The sequence below is a fragment of the Misgurnus anguillicaudatus genome, chromosome 10, assembly GCF_027580225.2.
Source record: "Misgurnus anguillicaudatus chromosome 10, ASM2758022v2, whole genome shotgun sequence".
NCBI classification, from domain to species: Eukaryota; Metazoa; Chordata; class Actinopteri; order Cypriniformes; family Cobitidae; genus Misgurnus; species Misgurnus anguillicaudatus.
Window position 1 is genome coordinate 27,102,736 of NC_073346.2, and position 16,468 is coordinate 27,119,203.

Below are 16,468 nucleotides of genomic sequence, written 5' to 3' on the forward strand. Positions count from 1 at the left end.
TGAAGATGAAAACCATTGCATCTATGAGTTTTTACTCACTTTACTCACACCCAGGCTATCCGGCATTGTTCTCCGGAAGAACATAAACGAAAATTGTTAACACTTTACTTGAAGGGGTGTTCATAAGACTGACGTGACACCTATATAATCATGACACAACGCGTGTAATTTTAAATACCTTAACAAAACGCAACAGACATGTCAAAAGATTATACTTAACTTTATGTATGTGCACACTACATAAAAAACTGACAACTAACAGAACTTGATCTTCCTCACACAGAGGGTTCTGAAATTTTCTGACATAGAAGAAAAATCTAACAAAACATTTAATTAATTTAATTAATTCATGTAATGTGATTAACTGTTTTTGCAGTGTTATGGACCCAACACTGCATGGCTTAGCCCATTATTTTACTGTTTTCATTTAATTTCAGGTGAATCAGTCTCCAAATGCAATAAAATATAATTTAATACATTTTAATTATTATTATTGGATGATTGATTTTATTTCTTAAAAACATTATGAACCGTTATAAAACTATTTGACAGAGTATTAAAATTTGTACACTGTAGTCGAGGTCAAGAAAAATATTCATGATGCTATTATTAAACTATGACAGAGTATTAACACTTAATGACATTTTAATGACAAATTCAATTTGTATCACTGGTAAAAAGTGGTCAGTTATGTTGTCTTGGTAATGTCAAGTTGTCATAACAAAGACATTACAAACAATGGCATTAAAAATGACATAATTCAACAAATGACACTTACTGTAATGACAATTGTCATACAGTAAACGTGCATAAAATCTCCTTCATGCTCATGACAGGGTCATGTCATGATTATGAAGCTGTTGTGTCAGTCTCGTGAACACCCCTTCAGGTAAAGTGTTACCAGATTTTTTTTATTTTTATTTTTTGCTGGAGTTTTGGTCCTTGGTGATTTATAAAATCCAAGTCCACGGGTTCCACATCTTTGAAAGTTTAATAACCATTCACAGGCAACACAAAAGTAATCCCTACCGCTCCTTGCGATATATTGAGCTTATATGACGCAAATCAATCAGTCTGTGCAAGACACAATGTTATTTACAACATTATAAGTATAACAGGTATCCCATAGCATCAGGTAAATCGATCTATGCATGCATCAGTAACGCAGCAGGAAGGGCGCGTTTCCAACAACTTTTTTCCAACCTCAAAAAACACTGGGGTACAAGTTCACAGAGGGTCATCTTGGATAAATACTCTGTTCGCCAAGTATGATCCAAAAGGTTATATTTTAAAGATTAAAACTGCCCATTTTAAGTGCCCTTTTAAGTGAGTACGGCACATTGGCCCCAATAGCACTGTGGTTAGTGTGCCGACATACAGTATAGTGTCAGTGCGCTCATGGTGACCACCGAGTTTGATTCCTGTCTCTGTGGTCCTTTGAGGATCCTTCACTTCCCTGTCAAGTCTTTACTATACTCTCCAAAAACAGGCACAAAAAAACCCTACAATTTAACTTAAAAAAGTAAGTAGGGCACATGGATGTATTTCAAAAAATAATTTTGCAATTTTTAGGGTCTTAAACACACTGATTGTGCTTAATAAGACTTCGATTAATCGTAAGGAGCAGCAGGGATTATTTTTGTGTTGTCTGTAACTAAAGAGCTTAAATGCAAAAACCGTTTGACATGTTTTCTTGTAAATTAGCAATTTTAATGCTCTTTAGAAAGAAAGACTCTTAATGGATTCTGCCAACAAAGCTATTTCTGAATGGCCTGAGGACTGGATTAGAGGAGATTTGAAGCGAAAGTATTTCATGAACGCATCATACGCATCTAGAGTATTATTAGTTATAAGGTTATTATAATAATCTCCTTTTTGATGGAGGTGGCATTTAGCCTCTTTTTCATCCGAGCTCCTCAAAGGCTTTTGGAACTTTCAAAGACATGGAACCTGTGAATTTGCATTTTATAATATCACCACAGCCATGTTTTTAGCCAAAAATCTTCTACTAAAAAACAATATCACCTACATCTTGGACGGCCTGAGGGTGAGCAAATGACCAGCAAATTATCATATTAAAGTTAAAGTAAACTTTAGGTGGGACTGTGAGAAAGATCTTGTGTAACATGGAAATTCAATGACAAATCTCCTCCTTTGCGGATCCCAAGAAATTCCCTCAGAATAAAACTGGTAACAATGACAAGACTTGAATTATTCTGATGTCTTATCATATCCAGACCTACAAAATACACTAAGAAATGCTTTGCTAAACCAGCAGAGGAAATAGAAATGGATAACAATCCTGCAACATACGTCAGGCTCGTAATAGGGCTATAGGTTATGCTTTCGTATTTATATAATGCTGTATTATTTTTGGCATTTACTCCAAAGACTCATAAAACCTGGCAATAGTCTTCAAATTTACAACAGTCTTCAATTTACACAACAGATTTCTGTTATGACAGAATATATTCAATTTGTGTGACAGATGTTTCAACATTCCAGATTCAATTTCCTTCACCTGGAGGAAAAAATGTAACAAACATTCAGAAACAATGCCAAGGCCTAAACTAAAGCCTGACGGTTCGATGGTTGTGTCTGCGTATAGTGCAGAAGGAGAAAGAATTTTGCTGTGAAAACAAATTAAAACCGAAGAAAGGAACGTTCTCTTACCGAGGTCTCCTGAACGTGAGGCCATATTGCTGGCATGCAAGGCCAACGGTAGGTGTGTACACAATGGGCATGAATCTCTCTACATCTGAGGTCAAGACCCGATAGAAGAGCTTCTCATTACGGTCCTGGAGGCCCATCAAAAAGACGTATCTGTGGGGGGATAAAAAGAATTGTGTTAAAGATGCAATTTGGGACATTTAGAAGGATCTCTTGACAGAAATGCAATATACTTTACCATATTAACCATATTATCAGTGGATAGACACTACAAAATGTTGGTCCTGCCACACTTAATGCCCTGTCATCCATGGAGTTAAGCCGAGATGTGGGGACTGTTAAGAGGCATGTCAGTAGAGCGAAGGGTGTGAGAAGTAATATATGGAGTGAGAAGATCTAATAGGTAGGATGGCGTTAGATCATGTAAGGATTTATAAACCAATAGAATGTAACTGCTAAAGAATAGGAGTGATATGATCCCAGGACCTTGCACTAGTGAGTAGCCTTGCAGCAGAGTTTTGGACATACTGCAGACTATTTAAGTTTTTTTCCGGGATGCCGTAGAGTAGGGCAGTAGTCAAGCCTTGATGTAATGAATGCATGTATAAGTGTTTCTGCTGCAGATGAGTTGAGGGATGGGTGGATTTTGGAGATGCTTTTGAGATGAAAGAAAGATATTTTGGTGACATTTTAATTTGGGTCTCAAATGTAAGAGTAGGATCAAAAATAACTCCTAGATTTCTAATTTCAGCAGAAGTTGTAGTACAATAGCCAGGAATAAATGGCTGCACATGTTCGTTTTTTCAAAATGCTAGGGGTGGAAATAAGAATAGCCTCTTGTCTTGTCCTGATTAAGTTTGAGAAAATTTTGAGTCATCCAGTTGTTGATGGCATTTAAGCAGCAAATCAGATGAATAATGGTAATATGTTAGTGGGCTTGGTGTGAATATAAATCTGCGTGTCATCTGCATAGCAATGGAAATTGAGACCATAGTGTTGAATTATGTGGCCAAGGGGAGGGATGTAGATTATGAAGAGCAGGGGACCTAGGACAGAGCCCTGAGGGACACCATGTGAGAAGGATGAATTTGGAGATCTGAAATCCCCAATCGAAACAAACTGTTGTCTATCAGTAAGGTATGATTTGAGCCAGGATATTGAAACACCAGTGATACCAAGTACCTTCTCCAATCGACAAAGTTTATCTACATACAACGTGGGTCCCCTTACATGGAAGACGCTGTTTTTGGGCTGTCATGTTTCTACAGTATTCCTAAACGGGCAAACTGCGTGTTTTTTTACTATGTTGCCTCAGACGATGACCTGTTTGTCCTGTGGCGGCTACCGTAGCGTCACTATGTGTTTCGAAAAAGAGGGCTGAGCGGGTGAGAGTCTCACCTCTTGATGCTGCTAAAAGTCCCACACTGCACCTTTAATGTACAGTTTACAATAATGGTCAACAATTAAATCAAACGATTGCCTTCTCAAGATGTAAAAATTGGGAATGCACTACAAATAAGTATAACAGACTTCCTTTTAGTCACATATGTAATCCCGCCTGTGAATTAAAAAACGTTTTCTACACAAATACATCCTATACTGTATAATGTAAAGAAGATTCTGTGTAAATGTAATTTTTATATCTTTAATACTGACTGAGTAAGATCATGTCAAAGATTGAAATCATAGTAATATTAATAATTGAATAAAATTGCATATTGCAACGCAAACACTGCCCAGTAATGGGTTGTAATTCTGCTCTGATCATGAACAGCAGGAAAATGCAAGGCTAAATTTAACCATAAAACTAGAATAATGTCAAACCAATGAAACTTTTGAATTGTGCATAGTAAGAATAGCAAAATAATCAGCCTAGATTATATAACAAAAAACAGAGGCAAGTCTGGGTCCAATAAATATCATTATTTTTTCAAGTGAAGTTGACAATAGGAATGAACATACGAGGAGCACAGATTCAATGTATTTCAATTTTGTTTGCACAGTGCTTTTTTCTTTAATACTGGTCTGCTGCCAAAATTATGGATTGCAAAGGGTGACAGGCAATCAGAAGTATTCTGAGGCAGCCATTTCATTTATCACCCCTTTTCCATTCTTATTCTATTAATGTGCAAAATTTTTCAGAGACAACAGTCAGCAACTGTGACATCCTGACCAGTTTAAGTCGTTTGTATTCTGCCATGTAACACCAGCTTAAAGCAGGAACAGACACAATCAGATCCAGAGAGAGAGAGAGAGAGAGAGAGAGATGGGTGAAGTGAGACTAAATACTGAAATGATTTTTCATGCTCCGCTGATACAGAATAGTTTGTGCTGTTTAGTATGTGGTTTAAGTGATCAGATAGAAACTGTTTAAAATTGTTTTAGATATTCTGATCTACTTCATATTTCCAGGACAAGACTTAAAATAGATTTGGAAAAATAGAGATGATAGAAAAAAATGTCAAAATATGTGCCCTTCTATTTCATTGGCATCTAATATTCTTGATCAGATTTTTTAAATTCTTCAACTCCATGAATACAGCTTGTGACTATTGTCTATTCTTTTATGTATTTCTATTGTTCTGTTTCTCTTTTTTTTTTACATTGTGCAGCAATTTGACCAACTTCAGATAAATATTTTCTATATAAATAAACATCGTAATATATTGTATTGTATGACATTTACACGAAAACCCTTAAAAAACATATGTGGAGGACATCAACCTGTCATAAATAGGCTACAAAGCGTCTCATTGTGTCAAATATTTTGCAAGGGTTTTTCCTGCATCTATCAAAAATCCCAGGAAAAATATGCACAGTGCACACAAATGCCCTGAGAGATGTTAAACACAAGTTCCTTTTATAGAATACATTCAAAAGAAATACATTCAGGTTTAACATCTGACCCAAATTAACAAGACCACGTCACATTCCCCATCAGTGCGACCGTGCGAGCAAGCTTTCCTTCAAATCATGAGGCATAATGTCTCACTTGTTTGGCTCCGGAATAGCATGTCCAGCTTCCTCACGCAGAGGAAGATGTTTACACGGGCCGTAAGGTGTACAAGGTGGATATCAGAGTCTTCATGCTGTAGCTGACAGCCACAATGTGGAAATGCTCTGACAGTTTTGAAAGGGTGAAATGTGTAAATGACACTTGGCACCTCATTATTTAATTGCATCTCAGGAGGATCTAGCAGATGTCATTCTTGATGGTGGTGGATTGGTTACCAAAATCAAATTGTGTCGCGCTGATATAAAGCTGCACTGAATGCTTTCCCAGTATGCTGTTGTAATACACTAGTTAACATTTTCTTCCTCTCTGTCTGTCTCTCTCTGACTCTCTCTCTCTCTATTTTCTCTTTCCTTCCTTCTTTCTTTCCTCCTTCCGTCTTTTTTATTTTTTCTTCTTCTGTATTTCTTTCTTTCATTCCTTCTTCCATCTTTATTTTTTCTTCCTCCTTGTGGTATTTCTTTTTTCTTTCCTTCCATTTTCTTTTATTCTTTCCTTCTTCTGTATTTCTTTCTTTCCGTCTTTCTTGCCTTCTTTCCTCCTTTCATATTTCTCTTCTGTGATTCTTTATTTCTTTCCTTCTTCGTATTTCTTTCTTTCCTTCTTCCATTATTATTTTTTCTTCCTCTTTTTGGCATTTCTTTTTTCTTTCCTTCCATGTTTCTTTTTTCTTTTTTTCTTTCCTTCTTCCGTATTTCTTTCTTTCCGTCTTCCGTCTTTCTTGCCTTCTTTCCTCCTTTCATATTTCTCTTCTGTGATTCTTAATTTCTTTCCTCCTTCTGTATTTCTTAACTTCTTCCGTCCTTCAATTTCTTTCTTTTCTTCTGTCTTTCCTGCTTCCAGCATTCGTTTTTCCTTCTGTCCTCCCTCTGTCATCGTTCTTTCCTCCTTCCATCGTTCGTTTGTTCTTTTCTCCTTCTGACATTTATTTATTCTTAATTCCTTTCATTGTTCGCTTGTTCTATCCTCCTTCCGCTGTTTTTTCGTTTATTCTTTCCTCCTTTCTTTCTTTTTTCCTTCTTCCATATTTCTTTCTTTCCGTTTTCCCTCTTTCTTTCCTTCTTCCATATTTCTCGTTTGTGCTTATTTATTTCTTTCCTTCTTCCGTCTTTCTTTTTCGTTTTTTTCTTCTGTTTTTCTATCTTTCCTGCTTCCATCAATCGTTTGTTCATTCTGTCCTCCTTCCATCATCGTTCTTTTCTCCTTCCAAAGTTCATTTATTCTTTCTTCCTTCCATTGTTCGCTTGTTCTATCCTCCTTCCGCTGTTCGTCGTTCATTCTTTCCTCCTTTCTTTTTTCCTTCTTCCGAATTTCTTTCTTTCCATCTTCTGTCTTTCTTTCCTTCTTTCCTCCTTCCAGATTTCTCTTCTGTGCTTCTTTATTACTTTTCTTCTGTCTTTCTTTCTTTCCTGCTCCCATCATTTGTTTGTGATTCTGTCCTCCTTCCGTCATTGTTCTTTCCTCCTTCCATCGTTCTTTTGTTCTTTTCTCTTTCCAACGTTCATTTATTCTTTCTTCCTTCCATTGTTTGCTTGTTCTCTCCTCCTTCCGCTGTTTGTTCGTTCATTCTTTCCTCCTTTCTTTCTTTTTTCTTCTTCAGTATTCTCATTTGTTTGTTACTTCCTCTTTCCAATGTTTGTTCGTTCTTTCCACCTTCTGTCGTTCATTCGTTCCTTTCTCCTTCAGTCATTTGTTTGTTCTTTCCTCCTTCCTTGGTTCATTCGTTCTTTACTCCTTCCGTTGTTCGTTTCACATGTTGTCGTCTGTCCATCCGTTGTCGTCGTCCTTCCTTCCTTGACATGTCAGCATATTAAAGTCAAAGCCTGCCAATTCGCCCACTATGTGCTATGACAGTATTCGAATTGGGATGCACAATAAGACTTGACATTCACCAAACAAATGACAATAATGACTAAGTATACGGTATGTATTATTTAATGCAATTACAGAATGCTGTATGTTCTGGAATGTTATTCATGCTGACAGTCAAAACTGAATAGCAGAAAGGGTTTCAGAGACCTGTGCTTTCCCTATTCAAACACACATTGTTTTTTTTGACCTACTTTGCCTTTTGTATCTTACAAAAGCAAACGTTCAAATATTTTTCCTAAAAATGTTGGCATGTTGCCCAGTCAGTCCTTTAAAGCATTCTGGCAACAGAACGTCCAAACAGCTCTGGAAGTCTGGGAACAAATCGCTCATTACAGTAACTAGTCAGTAAATTGTACGCTGAGGTCAGGGCTTTTCATCTGAATGTGACCCTCCCAAAAATATTTCAAGTTCACTGCCTGGGAGAACATACCAAAGTCTGTTATGTTGAGATATGACAAGAACATCAGTTCCAGAAATGCAAGGCACATACAGACAGGCAAACATGGGAATAAACCGCTACCATTTTGGAAGTGGCATAAAAGCTCAGCTTACGGAATATGAAAAATGTTAATTTAAAAAACCTACTGATATGCCTTTGATGAGCTTTTTATGTCCTGTCGACCAGCAGGGGATTTTAATAGCTCTTTGCTTTGAAACTTTGTAACAAGGATAGCATTGAAATTGAAAACGTTTGAATGGGGAATACGGTTTATTTTCAATTTATAAAGATGATGTTAAATTTATAATTATGGTTCAAACTACATGAATGATTTTGGGAGACATACTTAATAGGGAGTGGATTTGTAGTATTCAGCATGCTTTGCATGAAACTGTATTTGTAGAGTTCCTTTTTAAATTAAACTCTATTTTTTACAAAAAGAAATACTTTATAGTGTTTAATGTTCTTTATCTTTGAAATTTAGAACAGTTTCTGTTTCTTCTTTGAGTTTTGTGGTTACCATTGTTTAGATCAGTGATTCCCAATCCCGGTCCTTGAGGACCCCCTCCCAAAAAGTTTTGGATGTCTCCTTATTTAACACACCACCTGATTTAACTCATCAGCTTGTTAGGGAGACATGTTTACCATTTTGGAAGGAGGCTGATAAGTTGAATCCGGTGTTTTAAATAAGAAGGCATTTAAAACTTTTTGGGAGGGGGCGGTCGAGGACCAGGATTGGGAACCACTGGTCCAGATGAGTGGTGCTTGTGTTTGGACTGTAGGAGACATAATGATAATCATGCTGTTTGTTTATTCACTTAATGAGCAATACTGTAGCTGTGCTAATGCCAAATACCGAAACAAATACCTCATCATGTTTTGGTATAATAATAATAAGGTGTGATAAAAGTCTTTGCTCACCTGTCCAGATCATCCTTTTTCAGCTCGTAGTTCCTGAGCACCCGTAACAGTTGTACATCCTGGCTGAGAAAACACGGAGGCAGCAGGCCATGAATGCCCAGCTGCAGGCGCTCCTCGAGGGAGAAGGCCATGCCCTGTTGGAGGACACAGGATTTACTTTACATGACACTATCAATTGAGACACTACCAATTGAGCTACAGGACAACATGATAGTCATTGCAAAACTAATTATCACAGCAATAGTTTTATTATATTATTTCATCGGACCCACGTGATACACGTCTGGATCCGAACTTTACTACCGGTTTCGTTTTTTTAATGGTCTGACTAGTTGCTAAACTGATCTCTTGAACAAATGCCTCGTCGAAAATAACAAATGTTTTGATTTCCTAGTAATCTATGTGTTGTTATTTTGCTTGTTATATAAATAAACTACGTTTAAAGTGCTTTGTTGTTATTTATTCTTAGCGGAGTTTACCAGAAGTTACGAGCGGGCCGCGACAGTCGCTTGTTTGTGTCGTTACTGCTGAAACCGTCTCTATAAACATACATTTTTGGAATTAAACCACTTCTGAGCACCAATGACTTCCATAGTATTTGTATTTCCTACTATAGAAGTCATCAGTGCTCCTGTTTTCTGCTTCATTACAAATCTTACTTTGTGTTCAGCAGACCAAAGAAATGTATACTGTAGCTTACTGGACTGTAACAACTTGAAGATGAGTAAATGACGACAGAAATTTTATTTTAGGGTAGTGATGGGGACGAGACCGCCTATGCCAAGTCCGAGTCAAGACCATGTCTTTGAAGAGATGAGACCGAGTCGAGACCGAGTCCGTTGGTTTTCAAATACAGTCAAGTCCGAGTCAAGACCGAATCTTTGAAGACCAAGACCATAAAAACATGTCAGTTTTCATATTCATGATTTAATATCACCCCAGTTAATATCAACACTTAGGCCTACAGACTAAGCTAGATTGGGAATTGTTTAGAGGAGCAGTCTTAAAGAGCCAGTAAGATGCCAATTTTAAGCATCCTTAAAGTGAAAAAAAATTCTTCAGATTATAAAAATGTATGAAGGAAATGGTTCTTTAAAGAATCTTTGACTAAATGGTTCTTTGAGGAACCAAAAAAGGTTCTGCTTTAAGCACCTTTATTTTTTAAGAATGTCCCCTTTAAAACAGTGACTAGATTAACAATTTAAGCTTAGCACCCCACCCTTTACCTCATTCTTTAAATAAGTGACAGCAATGTGCACTTTTAGTTTAAGCACATTTTAATTAAACCAATTTTATGCATTCCATGGAAGTATATTTAACCACAAAGTCTTTCCAATGGCTACAACTATAATAAGAAACATGAATGCCCTTTGACTTCACTTCAATAATAATCTTTACTCAACTAAGCCTCTGCAGCTGTATTATTAAAAGTTTGTTTTGACAAGTAACAAAATATATTTCCTCATATTTCCCCTCCATATTCTTTCAGATGGCCGGAATTAGGGACTTCTCTAAGTTTTGTCATAGACTGACTAACAATTCCTTTTGTGGGTCTTTACTGCAACCAAAACCACTTAAAGGTCACAGAGGTCACGGTTCACTGTGTAGCACCCTTACATTTGGCAGATGCTTTTATCCGAAGCAACTTCCAGAGCATAACAAGCAATACATGACCTTTGCACCTACTGCAATGCTCTCCAGCTAAGCTACAGGAGCACACCACCATGAGTGCACCAGCACATACTGAATCAAAGGGCAAGACATCTACTCTGACCCTGACCTTCAAAACACAAAGTTTATAGCCAGGGGGCTCTGGCATCAGATTTCACATGAACACATTTAAGGAAGCTTATATTCAACTGGGATGAAAGCCCATGTTGGAATCCATGGATATCTGTCAGGATCACAGCTGTAGATGGCACAGTGTGGGATTTAAAGTCAGCCTGCCATTTCCATAATGACAGACTTGCTTTACCATTGCTACGCCTCTGGCTGCTTCTTCAGAAGAACCACTTAAAGCGGCCAAAAACCCTAAAAGCCAGTGCTTGTCTTGCATTTTAAACATGACTATATATTTGCTTGTAAAATTATTTTCTTGCAAACCTACAACAAACGTAGTCTGCACACATGCAAAAAACTGTGGTGTTATACATGTTGTATACATCCAACCAACACACCCACATACAAAAATCTACATACAGTGGTCGCAAAAGCATTTAAAAATATAAAAAATGTTTCATTAGCTGTCAAAATCTTAAATGAGTACTGTACCTTCATACAAATGATACCAGACATTTTCTCATAATAAAATTTTCTGAGCCTTTTTATGCAATATCTTTTAATCAGTTGGTGTCAAGGACATTTTTTAAGTGGATGTGACTTTAATTTTCCTCATGGCTGTCTCACCACACTGACTTGTTTTACTAATGATTAACAACCAGTAAGTGTTCAGTACCATTTGTCTTCATTTTAAACAGTTCATTTATTGTTTTATAATTAATAACTGAATAAACAGTTTTTTTATTTGTGCTTGAAATGTGCAAACCTTTAAAGGATTAGTCCATTTTCTTAAAAGAAAAATCCAGATAATTTACTCACCACCATGTCATCCAAAATGTTGATGTCTTTCTTTGTTCAGTCGAGAAGAAATTATGTTTTTTGAGGAAAACATTGCAGGATTTTTCTCATTTTAATGGACTTTAATAGAGCCCAACATTTAATACTTAACTCAACACTTAGTTTTTTTCAACGGAGTTTCAAAGGACTATAAACAATCCCAAACGATGCATAAGGGTCTTATCTAGCAAAACGATTGTCATTTTTGACAAGAAAAATAAAAAATATGTAAGTTTAAACCACAACTTTTCGTCTAGGTCCGGTCCAGCGCGACCTAACGTAAATGCGTAGTGACGTAGGGAGGTCACGTGTTACATATATAAAATGCACATTTGCGGACCATTTTCAACAATAAACTGCCACAAAGACATTAATTAGTATCAGTTGACATACAACAATGTAGGAACGGTCCTCTTTCAAGACGCTTGTAAACACTGGGGCGGAGTTTCGCGTTCACGTATTGCGTGGGGTCAGCTGGTGCATCACGACCGGATCTACATGACGAGAAGTTGTGGTTTAAAAGTGTATATTTGTTATTTTTATTGTCAAAAATGACAATCGTTTTGCTGGATAAGACCCTTATGCCTCGTTTGGGATTGTTTATAGTCCTTTGAAACTCCGTTGAAAAAACTGTTAAGTGTTGAGTTAAGTATTAAATGTTGGACTCTATTAAAGTCCATTAAAATGAGAAAAATCCTGCAATGTTTTCCTCAAAAAACATAATTTCTTCTCGACTGAACAAAGAAAGACATCAAAATTTTGGATGACATGGTGGTGAGTAAATTATCTGGATTTTTCTTTTAAGAAAATGGATGGACTAATCCTTTAAAATAACTTTCGTTTTTAATGCAATAATCTTCATACTCTTAAGTGTGGCGTACATTTCTAAAAACTGTACATTTAAGTAGCCTACGCACTATAAATACACACACCTACACACACAAATATCCACTACACTTTACCTAATATTATTTCACTCTATTATGCTTGTTGCCTATTATCCATCATTATTGGGCGCGTTAAAACTTTGTTTTTAAAAGTAGGCGGGAGTATAATACAATATCCAAATAGCGCTGTTATTTCCGTGAGACATGATAACAGTATAGAGGATATCAGCGAAGTGACTGCTCTGTGCTCTCTAGTTACCTGGTGGGTGGAGACCTGAGTAGTGGGCAGGAAAATTCAAACGGAATGTGACGACAAGGCGTGTTACGTCACAACGGAGCTGATTTTGAAACGGTGCAATCTGAGACTCAAGGCAAAGGACATTCAGAAACCTGTATCTCACTCAAAACAGCATGGATGGATTTTTTCCAAGTTTATATGCGTGTGGCAGCACCAGAGACACAAAAGAACACCCCAAAACCCAGAAAAAGTGATTTTCTCATAATATGGGCACTTTAAAGGAGGTTTACAGATATTACAACACTGACGAAATATTTGAACTTTTTACCTTCATTCAGAAGGGACAGTGAAGAGTCACTGGAGAAAGATAGGGTGGGATTGGTGGTTTATGACAAAAAACATGCACTTAAAGGGTTTTGCAGCAAAAGACACTCAAATTTGTTAAATACCACTGAAAAACAACACATTATATTTACTGACTAATAACCTTTCCATTAAGTGAAATTACTTAACCTAAACATAAAAGCCTTATAAAAAAATGCTCATTTAAAAGAAAACATGTCAGACACAGTTAAACCGCAAAAACAGCATGTAACAAAACTATTCGGCTTCTAGAAAGATCCTGTGGCACAACTACAGATGCTCTGGATACATTGGATGTGGTTTGTAATGTAAATTCTGTGAAACTAACTGCAGTATGCCACTGATGGTCTGGAGCCTCTTAAACGTCAAAAAGGTCCTGCCAGGTCTGAATTGCAACCTTTTTACAATTAAAAATAACCATTTTATTTTTCTCGAAATGTTAGTGGTTTTTATGTAAGAGCATGTCAAGCTTTTACACGCCAACTATACCGTTTATTAGAGACTGCCGTTCTGTTAAATATATATATCCAGGACAACTGCGACATAAATAAACATTTCACTACCTCTGAGGAAATACACACTTGTTGCATACTCAGCAATAAGTGCATGACACAGTGTCCTCAGACAAAGAAAGACATAGGTTAACATATTTTGGTGATTAAAACAAATTAAAGATGATTTGAGAAGGTTTAAAGGAGTGGTTTAATAGTATTTCATGCTTTCTGACTTATTAACACAGTTATAGAGTTGTTTCCTCATGCTAAACGTAGGCAAAGTGTCAAAAAAGCAGTTGGGCGTGCTACAGAGTATCTCTGTGCTGAATGCACTGAATGCCAGGGTTCGTACAAATTTCGGAAATTTTTTTTTTCGGATTACGGATTCAGGGGTTTCTATATGCATCTCTTCTTTTTATGGGCACTTCCCTCGGAAAACCCTGCCCACCCATTAACCAGCGGGAGACGCTAGAACTTACAAATATCACATCACGCGACAAGCTTCGTTTAATGTCAAAACCCAACAAAGGCACAAAAGAAGAAGTGTGTTTTTGGATGTAAGGAGAAGAAAGCCAGCCTTATGGAAACAATGGATATAGTTTATTATCCGGGGTAGCAGCGGAGTTTTGCATGTGTGTTTGATGTGCTGGATTTCATTGAGAAGTCCCAACTGGGTCATGAGTTGCATGCGGTAAGTAAGACTTCTGTCTTATGTTGGAAATAGGTGCGTGCATATTATATAAATGACACGAACATGTAGTGAATCATAAGTTAAACAGTGTTGTATAGTGTTGCATGACTCGCTCCTCCCGCGGTAGTAACTCCTCCTTCTTCATTTTTTCGTACGTTATCGGAAAGATTCGGTCAAGCTAATCTTTCTTTTATAAATCCGATTAAACTAAAGGCTCTTCGCAGATATACAGGATGTAATACTGCTCTATAGGTACTCCAGATTAACATCAGAAATCTAGAAAAAGTGTGTGTTATGAGAGCTTTAAAAGCTATGGCAAAAAGCAGACTGATTGAGAACAGCTCAGTCTATTAAATATAATTACTCCAAACACTAAATGCTTCCTTGTTTCATTAATGGCTCTATACGTGTAATAGGGCCATCAATGTGATTATTAATTATCTGGGCACATTATAAATCCTGACAATAGAACGGCGGCCAGAGTTGGACTGGGAAAAGTGGTCTATTTAATGGCACGCATGGATTGCGAGATTAGAGCAACATGCCCCAGAGATGCCGGCGAGGCTGGCGTGGGAACCGGTAAGCAGTTTGGCGCTGATGTGAGAGATGACATCTTGCCAAAATGGACGAAAGACTCGTAGTTATATAAATATATATACACACTTTATTTATAGAAATGTCTTGCATACTACAGTAGCAGACTTGTTGTCATTGGAAGAAAATGAAAATGTTAATGACAGTAAAAGTAGTAAAGTGGAGGAAGGTTGCTAAAACGGATGCATTTTAATAAACCACTTACAGTCGAAATGCTATCGAATGCTTTTATCAGCAATTCCCAGGATGTTGTGTTTACATAAGTTGCTACATTCAAAAGGCTTTTTGTAGGAAAAAAATGACAGGCACAGAAGGTACGTGAATGTTTCCACATGTTCAACAGAACACATTAAAGGCCGTGTGCCAATGTGTGCTATGCCCATGCAATCTAACGCAAGCAGAGTTGATAAGCTTATCAACCGGTAATTTCACGATTAATGCCGAAACCCTGTTTCTATCAGTATGACCCGCAATACACTGCTATGTTCTTAACAGATCACTGTGGCAAAGCATGAAAGCCTAGATGCTCTAACCTGATGGAAGCCAGCGCACAGCCTCCAATAGCAAACAAGCCCTTCAAGATTCCAGGAGAAAGGTCTTGTTAAGGATTCCAATTCAAACAACCTGATTTCAGTCCTGGAAATCCCAGTTCTTGTATGCGGAAAATGTTGCAGCTGCTCCAAAGAGATGCCAAAAAGGCACCAAGGTTGAAGAAAAGCAAAGCGAAGCTGAAGCAAGCTGTTTGCAAATGAACTTTACAGATATTTCTTGAAGAGTTTGTGAAACACATCAACGTCTGTGACTCAGTTTTGGAGCCATTTCGGCAGAGCTATTACATTTGGTGCTTTCACAGCTGAGAAGAACTTGGGCTGGATCTTTTGCAAGATGACCTCCATGTGATTTTTCTTATCAAAATGATTGAATGTGTTTGGAGTGAGGCCACAGCACTGCTTTAACCACATTTCACACCAACCATAACTCCCATGTTCGGATTTAACAATGGTGTGAAGTTAATAAGGGGTCACTATTTGGCCTATTAAAGATTCTGGGAAAGGATGTGAGAAAGGAAATCTTTCATGTCGATCTTATAAACACACTAGCTCTATTTCTCAGAGAAAGACAGAGATCAGAGAAAAAGTTTTTGCTCAGATGATGCTACAGTTATGATCTCTGTGAAAACACTGGAAATGCTTTCAATCTTCTTGTAAGGAGGATTTTCCTTTAAACTCAGACTTGATGTAACAAGAAGGCAACAAGGGATCGGAGAGACTGCTTTATGTCTTCTGAAAAATATTGTACCTACAGACGGGACAAAAATGTGTTGGGAATGCTATAAATACAATGCTTAAAAGATACCTTCTATAATTACATAAAAATTAGTTACAATATACATTACTTTGCAAAAGTCTTAGGCCACCATGCCAGAATTAGATTTTGTTGTTTTTTACAGGAAATGTGTATATAGTATTAAAAACTGTATAAAAATGTAAACTGATGTGTCAAGTTTTTAGGGTAAACTCCCCTTCCACTTGAGCAATAGCAGGAAATGGCAGGATCTCTTAAACATAAATAAAAATAAATCCTAATTTCTAATTTTAAAGAAATTAGTCTTTTTACTTCATTCTGCTAAAAAACGCTCAAAATGTGTGTTTAGTGCCAAGAGAGGTCAG

General features: G+C 37.0%; 1 protein-coding gene across 2 annotated transcripts in view; it reads right to left on the reverse strand.

Moving 5' to 3' along the window:
- The window catches only part of me1 (malic enzyme 1, NADP(+)-dependent, cytosolic), a 99,585-nt gene that overhangs the window by 59,517 nt on the left and 23,600 nt on the right, over positions 1-16,468 (reverse strand). The window contains exons 1-3 of one of the 2 annotated variants that reach the window (XM_073872276.1): positions 15,332-15,475; positions 8,916-9,049; positions 2,674-2,823 (exon numbers count right to left, since the gene is read on the reverse strand). In XM_073872276.1, coding sequence (XP_073728377.1) covers positions 2,674-2,823; positions 8,916-9,046 — 281 coding nt within the window. In that variant the 5' untranslated portion in view covers positions 9,047-9,049; positions 15,332-15,475. Of the gene's footprint in view, positions 1-2,673; positions 2,824-8,915; positions 9,050-15,331; positions 15,476-16,468 lie in introns of those variants that run through there. The other variant, XM_055210465.2, reaches the window with a different exon arrangement.